The 13,715-nt window shown below is 34.4% G+C and overlaps 1 protein-coding gene and 1 non-coding gene across 15 annotated transcripts in view; one reads left to right on the top strand and one right to left on the bottom strand.

The window, feature by feature from the left end:
- OXR1 (oxidation resistance 1) overlaps window positions 1-13,715 on the bottom strand; it is a 479,029-nt gene that overhangs the window by 18,479 nt on the left and 446,835 nt on the right. Inside the window, exon 1 of one of the 14 annotated variants that reach the window (XM_032246311.1) lies at window positions 8,625-10,815. The exons of 12 other annotated variants lie outside the window; for them this stretch is intronic. In XM_032246311.1, coding sequence (XP_032102202.1) covers window positions 8,625-8,690 — 66 coding nt within the window. In that variant the 5' untranslated portion in view covers window positions 8,691-10,815. Of the gene's footprint in view, window positions 1-8,624; window positions 10,816-13,715 lie in introns of those variants that run through there. One more of the 14 variants, XM_032246319.1, reaches the window with a different exon arrangement.
- LOC116536042 lies at window positions 5,134-5,195 on the top strand. The gene has a single exon (XR_004262447.1). It is a non-coding gene; the product is annotated as a U7 small nuclear RNA (small nuclear RNA).

Here is a 13,715-nt window from a genome sequence, read left to right as displayed (position 1 = left end):
CATGTAGTAAAGACTGTTGTCTTTACTACAAAATAAGATGTAAATTATGTTAAACTTTGCCTCATTTTGCCCAAATTAAAGCTACATCTTTCAAAAATAACATTCCATTTTGAGACCAGCCTGGGCAACATGGAGAAACCTTGTCTTTACAAAAATACAACAAATTAGCGGGGCCTGGTGACATAAGGTGGAAGGCTCACCTAAGCCTGGAAGGTTGAGACTGCAGTGAGCTAAGATCAAGCCATTGCACTCCATCCTAGGCAACTGAAATCCTGTCTTTTCTTTTTAAAGACAAATCCAGAATGAATTCCCATAGTGAAGTTTGATTTGAAAAAATCTGTATTTAAAATCACTTCCTAACTGTCGTTCATTAATACTGGGAAAAAGAAAACGGGAAGGAAGAGAGGAGCCATATCTTAAACTATACTAAAAAAAAGTGTATTGCAAATTATAAAGCAACCATTTAAAAAGGTTTTTTTTTTTTTTTTTTTTTTTTTTGAGACGGAGTCTTGCTCTGTCGCCAGGCTGGAGTGCAGTGGCGCAATCTCGGCTCACTGCAACCTCCTGGGTTCAAGCGATTCTTCCGCCTCAGCCTCCCGAGTAGCTGGGACTACAAGCGCGTGCCACCACGCCCGGCTAATTTGTGTATTTTTAGTAGAGACGGGTTTCATCATGGCGAGAATGGTCTCGATCTCTTGACCTCGTGATCCTCCCACCTCGGCCTCCCAAAGTGCTGGGATTGTTACAGGCGTGAGCCACCGCGACCGGCCCTAAAAGGTTTTTTAAAAAGTATAACTGAGATGCTAAGAGATGAAAGAATATGGAATCAAATTAAATCTGAAGCATAGTAAAATAAAATTAGAGCAGAAATCAATAGATTAAAAGCAAAATCCATAGAAAAACGCCAATGGAACTAGAAGCCAGTTCTTCGATCTTTGACAAGATCAATAAAAATGATGAACCTCTACTTCTAGCCAGGATAAACAAGATAGAGACAGAGAGAGAGAGAGAGAGAGAGAGAGAGAGAGAGAGAGAGAGAGAAAGAATGAATTAATATCAGAAATGAAGAGGGACCATCATTACTGATCCCATGGATATTAAAAGAATAATGAAGAAAAACAATAAACTGTACACTCATTAATCTGATAATCTAGATGAAACAAACCAATTCATTGAAAGATACAAACCACCAAAAGTCACACAAGAAACAGGTAATGCAAGCCTATTATCTCAGCTACTCAGGAGGCTGAGGTGGGAGGATCACTGGAGCCTATGAGTTCAAGACCAGCCCAGGCAACATAACAAAACCCAAAATCAAAAAAAGAAAGAAAGATATGTATTTTTTAAAAATAATCAATAATTATTATCATTCTAAAACAGAAAGCACAAAGCTCAGACAGATTCACTGATGAATACTACCTAACATTTAAGGAAGAAATTATACAAATTCTCGACAATCTCTTCTAGAAAACAGAAGCAGAAGGAATACTTCTTAACTAATTCTGTGAGGCCATTACTCTAATAAAAGGCAAATTAGTCTAATAAAAGGCAAATAAAAACATTACAGGAAAAAAAAAAACCCTATAGGCAGTTACCTCTCATTAACATACATGCAAAAATTCTGAACATAACACTAGCAAATTGAATTAAGCAATGTACAAATGCACAGCATTATATACAATGAACAAGCAGAACTTACCCCACTTATGGAAGAATGGTACAACACTGAAAATCAATTGATGTAATCTATTACATCAAAATGGTAAAGAAGAAAAATCACAGGATTTTATCAACAGATACAAAAAAAGCACTAGTCAAAATCCAACACTAATAAAAATGCTCAGGAATGTAGGAATAAAGGAGAACTCCCTCAACTGGATAAATAACATGCATTTAAATAATTCACTTATCATATATAAGAGTGAGAAACAAGATCCTTTCACACTAAGACTGGGAACAAGGCAAGAATGTCCCTTCTCACTAATCTTACCTGACATTACGCAGGAAGTCCTAGCTAATGCAGTAAGTCAAAGGAAGAAAATAAAAGGCATATAAATAGGGAAGAAAGATAAAACTGTCCTTGTTAGCAGATGACATGATTGCTGGCATAAAAAAAAAATCCTAAAGTATCAACCAAAACACTACTGGAATTAAGTGATCATGGCAGGCTTTCAGAGTGCAAGATTAATATGCAAAATCAATGGTCTTCTTATATATCAGCAATGAAAAATTGGAATTTGAAATTTAAAAGAATACCATCTATATTAGCATTATGTAAATGAAATACATATAAATCTAACAAAATATATAGAAGATCTACGTGAAGAAAAGTAGAAAGCCATGATGAAGTAAAGATTTAAATACATATTCCACATTCATAGGCAGGAAGATTCAAATGTTGTCAAGCTGTCAGTTCTTCCCAACTTGATGTATAGGTCCAACACAATTTCAATCAAAATTCTATCAGGTTATTTTGTAGACATAGGCAAACTGATTCTAAAATTTATAGAAAATGTTTATATGGAAAGACATAGAATAGCCAAGACAGCAATGAAGAAGAGAACAAAGTTGGAAGATTGACGCTTTCAACTTCAAGACTTTCTATATTATAAAGCTACAGTCATCAATACATCAGGGTTTCAGCAAAAGAACTGACAAATAGATCAATCATACACAATAAACTACTCAGAAATATCCCACATAAATATCGTCAACTGATTTTTGACAAAGGAGTAAAGACAATTCAGAGGAGAAATAATGGGCTTTACCCCAAATGGTACTGGAACAACTGGACATCCACCTGCAAAACAGTCAATTGAGACAAAGTCGTTATACCAAATGGACTACAGAGAAAAACACAAGACTGTGAATCTCCTAGAAAATAACATAAGGAAAAAATCTGGGTGACCTTAAGTTTGAAGGTGCATTTTTAGGTAGAATACAAGTACCATCCATGAAAAAGAAAATCACTGGCCAGGCGTGTGACTCGTGCCTGTAATCCCAGCACTGTGGGAGGCTGAGGCGGGTGGATCACCTGAGGTTGGGAGTTGGAAACCAGCCTGACCAGTATGGAGAAACCCCATCTCTACGAGAAATACAAAAATTAGCTGGGCATGGTGGCACGAACCTGTAGTCCCAGCTACTCAGGAGGTTGAGGCAGAAGAATTGCTTGAACCTGGGAGGCAGAGGTTGCAGTAAGCCAAGATTGCACCACTGCAGGGCAAGAGCGAAACTCCATCTCAAAAAAAAAAAAAAAAAAAAGAAAAAAAAAGGAAAAATAAAATTATTAAATTAAATTTCATTAAAATTAAAAACTTCTACTGTGTGAAAGACCCTGTCAAGAGAATGAAAAAGACAAGTTACAGACTGGGAGAAAATCTCTGCAACATACATAAATGATAAAGAACTGTTATCTAAAATATATGAAGGAATGTGGATAGGAAGCTCTATGTTTATGTAAAACATAACAACAAGATCAAGCAACTTGATTAAACATGGACAAAATATATGAATAAACATCTCATTAATGAAGATATGCAGCTGGGAGCAGTGGCTCAGGCCTGTAATCCCAGCACTTTGGGAGGCTGAGACAGGCAGATCACATCAGCTCGGGAGTTCAGGACCAGCCTGACCAACATGGAAAAATCCTGTCTTTACTAAAAATACAAAATTAGCTGGGTGTGATGATGGGCACCTGTAATCCAAGCTACTCAGGAAGTTGAGGCAAGAGAACTGCTTGAACCCAGGAGATGGAGGTTGTGGTAAGTCGAGATTTGAGCTGCTGCATTTCAGCCTGGGCAACAAGAGCGAAACTTCGTTTAAAAAAAAAAAAAAGATATGCAAATGGAAAGTAAGATTATGAAAGGATGCTCATTATCATATATCACCAAAGAAATGCAAATTAAAATAAGATTGAGATATCACTACACACCTATTTAAATAAAGGTTAAAGTCCAAAGCATTGACAACAACAAATATCAGCAGGGCCGAGGAGAACAGGAATTCTCATTTGTTGTGGGAACCATGCAAAATGGGTAAAGCCAAATGAAAGACAGTTTGGCAGTTACTTTTTACTTTTTTTTTGGTAGAGACAAGGTCTCACTATGTTGCCCTGACTGGTCTCAAACTCCTGGGTTCACGTAATGCTCTGACTTCAGCCTCCTAGTGTTGACATTACAGGTGTGTGAGTCACTACACTGGCCTACTAAACATACTCTTAACATAGGACAGAGCAATCACGTTACTTGGTGTTTACCTAAATGAGCTGAAAACTTGTGTCCACACAAAATTTACATACAAATGTTTGCAACAGTTTTTTTCATAAGTGCCAAAAGGTGGAAGAAAGCAAAATGTCCTTTATCAGGTGAATGGATAAAGAAATGGCTACAACCATACAACAGAATATTATTCAGCAATAGAAAGAAATGATACTGTCAAGTCAAAAACACATAAATAAGTCTTAAATAAAAATTCCTAAGTGAAAGAAGCCTATTTGAAAAGGCTATTTACTGTATGCTTCCAGCAATATGACACTCTGGAAAATGCAAAGCAGTAGAAAGGCCAGTGGGGGCCAGATGTTCACTGGAAGGGAATGAGTGATAAATAGTGTGGCACAGGTAATTTTTAGGGCAGTAAAATTATACCATGTGATACTACAACTAGATACATGTCATTACACACTTGTCAAAACCCACAGAATATGCAATCCTAACAATGAACCCTAATGTAAACTATGGACTCTGGGTGTCGATATATCAATACTAGTCCATACACTGTAACATATATCACACTAATGCTATATGTGAATAATAGGGAAAACTGTGCTTGGAGGAAAAGAGAATATATGGGAATTCTCTATACTTTCCATTCAATTTTCCTGTAAATCTAATACTGCTCTAAAAAAATAAAATCTATTAATTAAAAAATGTCAGGGGGATAATAAAATACAAAATTCATAGTGGTTACCAACTAGGGGGAGATATAAGATGAGATGAGAAAAAACACGTAGGAAAATGTAACTACATTAGTGATCTTCTAGTTGGAATACTGGGTAGCGGTACATCACAGATGTTTGTTTTACTATTATGTCCCATAACTTGCATAGATAAGAGATATGCTTTTCAACTACTGAGTTGGTGTTACAGCTTTCTAAGAATTTATCTTGCAGGTTTTTTGGTCTTCACCAGAAAGCCCCTTATGCTATTAAAATTTTTTTAAACGAAAAATAAAAAATGATTGAGGCAAATAAATTAAGAAAAAATATTCAACACTGAACATATGTGTATACTTTTTTTCAACTAGGTTGTGACTAGAGAGCAGATGTTTCACTTACCACAAAACATACATAAATACTATTTAATAAATATCCCATGACTATCTACTATAGGTAGGCAGCATAATATTGAAGAATAGTGGCTTTGGTTTTAGACTGCTATCTTAATTCTAATTCCGATTTGTATTACTTTTGTGAACTTAGGGAGCCTCATTTAGTTTCTCCATTTCTGATCCTTCAAATGGAAACACTTGTGTATTTTATGAATAAATAATACGTATAAAGTATATACAAAATAGGTTCCGTTACATTAAACACATGAAATAAATAATTATCTTCCCCTTGTTATATTTTGAAGATTTTTGAGGGCAAGTATGGCAAAGAGTTTAAGGGCATGGGCTAGAGCCAGAATGCCTAAATTATCAGCTCTGACTTGCACTGGTTGTAGTATGATTTATATGTCCCTCTGTATTTTCATTTGTAAAGTGGAGATGATAAAGAAATATTCCACAGGGTTGTAAGGATTAAATAAGCTAACTCATATTAAGTGTTTAAAACAATATTTGGTATACAGTATCAGTAAAAGTAATTATTTTTCTCATTATTATTTTTATCTCAAGCTGAAGTCACTGGAAAGATTTTTACATTTAATTAGCTCTTTCTAAAATTCTACCTGTTGGCTAATTCTTGCACAGATGTAAATAATTCAAAATAGCCACTTTTCTCCTGTTTTCATATATGAAACCCTAAATTAAAAAAAAAAGTCTGATGTTTTCATATGTGATGGCCTAAACTAAGAAAATGGCAATGAAATCAACGACTACTGATAAAGGTAATAAAACAATGATGCTATTTAATAACTTGAGACTTGGATTAAGACTAAATCCATATTGTAAAATGGGCTTATAACTTCAAGCAAATTACAATTTATTGACAGACACTAACAGAATATGGCACATGAATATATCGAATACATGAATAGTTTCAAATAAATGAATGATTAGAGATCAAAGTTTAAGCTATCAGAATAAACTATAAAACAGTCTTTGAAAAAAGAAAAGATAAGGAAACTTAAGCATGCTTTATCAATATGGCTCTCACTGAAGCTAACTGGCAAAAGGTTAATTTCATGCCATGCATTTTGTTAGGAGAGTATGATACTTATTAGTTATTAATGTATTTGTGATGTAAATTAACTTGTTTATAAAACAAAACAATCTCCAGTTAACACACAGGGTTTCTGTAAGGTCAAATGTGAAATATACACAAGGATTTGGAAAATTGTCAAGGTATCTACAGATACCTCAGTGATAAACTCTTTTACAGAGGTAGTAATAATATGGCCATATTATTTATTGGGTAAAGACGAAGAATTCTGAAAAGCTACACATTACAAAGTCCAAAAAGTTAAATTTCATTTGCTCTAAAATACTGATTATTCTCTTAGATATATGTATTTTTCAGTTTAAAAGCATAAGAACACCTTGTCGCGCAAATCTTATAGGGATCCCAATCTACAAAATAGGTAAAAGAACCACTATCTTTTTATCCCAATTTTCTTAAGAGCTACCTGACCTATGGCTCCTAGAAGCTTTAAAGCAAAGAAAACAACTGGAAAATTGGGACTTCAACTTGTCTACACATCAAAACACATCATATTGTACTATTTCAGAAAACCTTCAAAGTCATCCTGGTGAACTAAAATATGCGCTTGTCAAGCTGTCTCTGTACTCCATGACAACTTAGTTCAGTGACCACTCCATGCTTCAACTAGTCTTCAAAATGGGAAATAATTCTACTAAACTTTCAAGGTTACTGTGAGGGTTCAATTAAATAACATATATGTATAGGCAGAACTAATGACCAATGAGTGGAAAGCATTCTTGCTAAGACATGAGATAAAATATCTGACAAAATTATACAGCCTCCTGTAAGAAAGGACAGGACTTGACTGGATGAAGTGGCCTGTAATCCTAGCATTCTGGGAGGCTGAGGAAGGTAGATCTCCCAAGCTGAGCTCAGGAGTTCAAGTTCAGGTTGGACAACACGGCAAAACCCAGCACTATAAAAAAATACAAAAAAATTAGCCAGGCGTGGTGGTGCATGTTTGTAGTCCCAGCTACTTGCAGGGCTGAGGCAGGAACATCACTTGAGCCCAGGAGGCGGATGTTGCAATGAGCTGAGATCTTGCCACTGCATTCCAACCTGGGTGACAAAGTGAGACCCTGTTTCAAAAATAAAAACAAAAATAAAGAATGAACAGAACTTGCATGTGGTGACTGTAATAAGTCTAAGTGTTTGATGCACATTAATTAGACTGACCTATAAAATTCAGAATATCCACAATTTATTTTGCCTCTATTTGTAATAAACCATATTTAAGTCTTTGCAAACTAAGAATAAATGATTATTCAAACTTCAAATAAAAAAAATGTATAAATAGCTTCACTGTTCTTGGTTTAAAAAAAAAAACGGTGTTAACTGATTAATCTGGTAAATCTAATCACAAATTTTAAAAATGCCATCATTTCAGTTACCTAAACCCCTCCGTGCTGATGTTACATATAAATACATTTTGAATTATAATTAAAAATAAAACCTATTAAAATTTTAATATTTTGACAGGCTTAACATTTAAGGAAGACAAGCTGCTTTGGGGGCATCTTCCAAAGTCCTCATTGGATTTTAAATCATCTACAATTATAGTAAAAATAAAATAAACATTCATAAGGCAAAATATAATCCTGAATTACCACACAAAGAACAAAGGATATTTTATAACAATGTACACCTACAGAAAAATAACTAAAATTCATACAATAGTATGATTGACTGAAATTTTCCTTACTAGAATATCTTTTAAAGATTTGTATTAGGTAGTATTTCCTGAAAACTTTTTGAATATCTTAAAAAACCTTTTTCTCAGGCTCTTAAAATTATAGCCTTAAACAATATTATAAAAAATAATCTGGTTTGAGATCCAGTCAATAATAAATTTACTCTGTTCAATTTATTTTTAAGCAAGAGAAAATTCTGAATATTTTTCTACAAAGTTAAGCTGAAATAAAAAAAACATTAAGGCAGCAATTCAGATATGGTATCTTTCCTTTGGTGTAGAATAGAATACCCAAAACACTTAATATGAAACAAAATTACAGTCCCTTATTAATATCCCTTTTTGAAGATATTCAGAATTAACAGAAACAACTTCAAGGTACTTTCTACAATCAAAAAATTTTGTATTCTATAAATATTCCCTGTGCTTAAACTTTCAGAAATTGTATAATTTTTCATACTGTCACCATGAAAAGACTAGTATATATACAAATTAAAATAATTGACTAAGATTTACCAGAGTGTATTTATGATTAATTGGTTGATGTCTTCTCCCTTTTTTCCCATACCAGAGACGAGACATTTCCTTTCCAGGGCAAATTAAGTTACATAAAATCACGTAATAACTGTTTTCAAAAGCATTCTTCCTCTGTCAAAGATAAATTTCCAGCACCAGAGCCCTACTACAGTGACAAAACAGTCTGCTAGAGACAAAGATTTGATTGACAAGAGAGAGAACTAATCACAAAGTAGTATCCATAGCAATGATAGTCCTGAATGGAGGCCGTAAAGCTGGGGAGGGAAGAGAGAATTTCCCATGCTTAAGTTTGGTTGCACTGTACCCAAATGTGCAAAGAAAAGGCTCAAAAGTTTAAAGATACAGAGCCTATATTTCCAAACATCAGTACACAAAGAAATATACTAAAAGTAACCCAGTAACAAAAAAGTAGTAAATATAATTTAGAGTCTCTGAAAGCACACAAATGATTTTAATGAACATTTTGTTGTTTGTTCATACAGTTATAAAATTATGTTCCTTACTTACAGCTAACAGTACTATAAAATTGCATCTTTTATGTGAACATTTTTTAAGCAGTAAGATGTCCTTTGTGGACACTTTCACCCTCATATTTTACAGAGTAACTATGTAAAAACCAAGCCAATGTGCTACAAATAAATCCTACACAAATATTCAAAGTGATCTGAAAATTCCTTTGCCTGTTACACAGTCTGTTTTTAAATTGCATTTTATAGCATCTAATTTCTTGAAAAGGTAGTTATATTCACTATGCCTATATACACTTCATTATCCACTGATATTTTTAATATAACCAAAGAAGTGGCTTTTTAAAAAATATAAATTACATATATAAGCTACAATTATCTAGAATTTTAATTAGAGTATCAATGTCATGATAATACATTTGAAAATTTCTTCCATTTTAAGGTAAAGCTGCTCCTTCCACTTTGTTGTATGTACACACGATGCCACCTCTTCACATACACACCACCTCTTTAACACACAATACTGCATCCCAACCAACTACCTGTCTCGTTCCTCCATATTCCAAAATGCACTCACACAGGGCACAGCACACCCCACAGCGAACACCCTACCTCCCCCACATACCAGCAATTTCTATTCCTCTCATTTAGCCCCACTACACTTATCCTAAAATCTCTCCCACTTTCCCTAACAGGCACATCATCATTATCTTCATACCAGGCTTAAAGTTCCCTTGTACATATAGTACACTGTGGTTATACTCCACCCCTCATCACAGAATCTCCTAAAAACAATCAGCAATATTATATAATTTAGTAGTGGTGGTGGTGGAAGCAGCATTTTGAAAGCTTGTCATAACTTCCAGGTACATTTTCTAAAATAACAAATATGATATATGTTCCAAAAGATGCTTAAATGAGATATTAGAAACAAAACAAAAAACCACCAAGCAAGGCACAGTCTATTCTGTTAGTTGCCTAGTCAACACCCACTTTTACACCTCCCTTTCTAAAGCAGCCTTGATTTTGCTCAAGTATCCTTCCAGCCACGTGTTTTTGAGGAGGCTGTCCCTCATCTCTGGACAGTTTACAGACCTAAATCAGTGGCTCTCAAATTTTAGCCTGCATCAAAATCACCTGGAGTATTTGTTAAACTAGAACGCTGGGCTCCAAAACAGTTTTTAATGAATCAGACTGAAATGGGGTCTGAGAATTTGCATTTCTAACAAATCCCAGGCGCTGCTGCTGCTGCTGATGGTCTGGGAACGACACTTCGAGAAACAACAGGTTTAAGCTATTCTGAGTGTGGTTTTCTGTTTCTCAAAGCCATCCAAATTTACAAACACAGTGTCTGGCAAACATAAAATGAGCTCAGTAAGTCTCACTCTTGCCCTTTCTGTTTTTGTAGTATTTAAAACACATATGCTAACTCATTTAAATTTGCCTAGATATCCAAGAGTTTGAAGCGAGTATCAGTCATTATTATAGGATGACAGGATACAAAACAAAGCACTTTTGAAAACATGACCAGTTTACAAATTGAACATAATCTGTTCTCACAATTCAGGTATTCAATTTAATAATCCTTTTCCTTTACTTTATTCAAACTGAAGTTATTAAATTACCTTATATCTCTTCCTATTTGAGTTGGGAATGGTATGATAGAAGCTATAATACATAATTACCCTACTTAATATTTATTATTTTATACTAGGTGAGACCTGTAATCCCAGGGCTTTGGGAGGCTGAGGCAGGAGGATGGATCACTTGAGCCCAGAAGATTGAGACCAGCCTGGGCAACACATCAAAACTCTATCTCTCCCAAAATAAAATAAAATAAAATAAAATAGCTGGATAAGGTGGGACATGCCTGTAGTCCCAGCTACTCAGGAGGATGAGGCAGTAGGACATTTTGAGCCCAAGAGTTTGAAAATGCAGTGAGCTATGAGTGTGCCATTGCATTCCAGCCTGGGCAACATAGCAAGACCCTTTCTCAAAAAATAATAAATTAAAAAATAAAGTAATATTTTAGAATTTTCATATTTAAAATCATAAACTAGTCTGTCATCCATATATCCTGTCTCTTCTCATAGTCTATATGACATATATATCTATATACATATATATAGATTTTTTCTCTTGAGACAAAGTCTCACTCTGTTGCCCAGGCTGAAGTCAAATGGCATGATCTCCACTCACTACAATCTCCATCTTCCAGGTTCAAGAGATTCTCCTGCCTCAGCCTCCTGAGTAGCTGGGATTACAGGCACACACCACCACGCCCAGCTAATTTTTGTGCTTTTAGTAGAGATGGGGTTTCACCATACTGGCCAGGCTGGTCTTGAACTCCTGACCTCAGGTGATCTGTCTGCCTTGATCGCCCAAAGTGCTGGGATTACAGGTGTGAGCCACCATGCCCAGCCTTAAGGTTTTTTAATAGAAATGTTAAAGCTCATAACTTTGGGCTAGCAATTGAAGAATATTATTAATGGGAAAGCAAAGCACTGGTTCAACAATCTCCTGAGGTAGATACGTCTTCAAAATAACATCATCCCAGTCAAAACAGATCATATTAGGCATAAATCCTGGGTGTCAAATGCTAATAAGAGAAAACATGAATAGTCTAAAACTTTCATTTATAATTATACAGGGTCTCAACATAGAAATATACTCATAAATCACATAATAACAGAGATATGTTCTGAGAAATGCGTCTTTAAGCAATTTCTTTGTGTGAACATCACAGCATGTACTTATACAAACCTAAATAGTATATATAGTCTAGCATATAACTGGGTTACATGGTATAGTCTATTGCTTCTAGGTGATACCATATAGCACGTTACTGTACTGAATACTACAGGTGACTGTAACACACTTATAAGGATTTGTATATCAAAATATATCTAAACGTAGAGAGGGTAATGTATTACACTATGATGTTATGATATCACTAAGAGACAGCTCCATTATAATCTCAGGGGACCTACTAAAATGTCATTATGTAGTGCATGACTGTATTATGAAAGTCAGTAACTATAAACTTATAAATTGTAATTGAGTGTTTAATCCTTCTGATTTTTATCTTTTTCAGATTCATTAAATTTCTTCTGGAGTTATAATTTGTAATACTATTTGATTATTTGATCGCTATAAAAAATTCCCTTTATCTGAGAAATGTGACTTCGCTATGTAGTGACTTTAGACACAGAATTCCTTCACTTTTGGACAAAATTAATTCTATGTGAATTTGGTGGCTAGACTGAGAAGAAATCATGAAGGTTTTGTGTGTTTAATGTATTAACTCAGTTTTAATTTTGGCGTTACTTGTACCTTAATAATAATAAAAAAATATGTTTAATAAAACAAACACCAGAATACTCACTGCCTCTCAGCTTAAAAAATAAGAGGAAGACAGTTACAACCACATTACGGGTCTCACTGAACAGTACGCAGCGCCCCTGCCTCCAGCTATCTTTCTGGGGTTTGCACGTAAAATCTACAAGTAGAAAAAGTGATCTAGAGACTGCAAGGGTGGTAGGAGGCTTTCAATAAATAAATTATTGTGTAAAAAAAAAAAATAAATAAAAATAAGATATTAACCAAACAAGTGAAGTCTCCTGATAAGGTGCTTCTTAGGAGTTACAGCAATAACCACAGTTATGATCCTGACCACAACTTTACTTGATGACAGCTGTGAAAACAGAACTGGCTCCACAAGACAATCACCACATAATAGTGAAAAACCAAATCCAACAATGTCATAATATGATAAATGTTATGGCCTAAAATGCTAAGAACAGGTTACATATTTTACATTTATAAAACTATAATGAACAACACTAGATACTAAAGTCAAAATGGAAAGACTATAAATTATTTTTTAAAGTATCTAAACTGAAAGGCAGATTCCAACACATTTTGAATAATGGTATAGAGGTTTATATAGTAAGTAGTTAACATATTTACATTTATATTTAAATAACCTAAACTTTAATTATTGAGAAATGTTACTAATGCCATGCACCTAAAAAGACACAAGTTGTTTCAAAACCCCAAAATTGTACAGAATGTCTTTTTATTAAAACTTTGGCAAAGGCGAGAAGCAAGAAGGAAGCCAGAGCAATTTTATTCAAATACCAATCATTTTAAGAATGAAAAATATTGTTATACACTCTACAGACACACAATCTTAGTAAATTCATTCTTAAAATTTAATCAAAAAGTAAATGTGTGAGAAATTAAATAAATCAATAAAATCCGATTTAACAAAACCAGTTTCTTAGTTGTTTTTATTTATCATCTTTGGAGACCTTGATGCTTTGCTTAGGTTTGGAGTATGAGAGATAATGAACTACATGTGGTATAAAATTGGAGATGAAAAATTTTGGAAAGCTTTTTCTACCAGCTCTTATTCCAAAAGGAATGAAAAGTCAATCCAAAGGAAGAGGGCCAAAAAGCAATTTTAGCATAAAAAACTCCACCTCTGAGGCCTGTGTGGTCAAGCAGCAAGACTGGCACACTGAACATGTGACACAATGAACCCCTCACTTTCAGAAAATTCTAGTATAGAGCCTTTAGAAGTTGGTACTTGGGGCAGATG

The sequence above is a fragment of the Sapajus apella genome, unplaced genomic scaffold (genome assembly GCF_009761245.1).
Source record: "Sapajus apella isolate SASKATOON/1434 unplaced genomic scaffold, GSC_monkey_1.0 scaffold3, whole genome shotgun sequence".
NCBI classification, from domain to species: Eukaryota; Metazoa; Chordata; class Mammalia; order Primates; family Cebidae; genus Sapajus; species Sapajus apella.
Note: the sequence above shows the minus strand (reverse complement) of the source record. Positions and strands in the feature narration are given on the sequence as shown.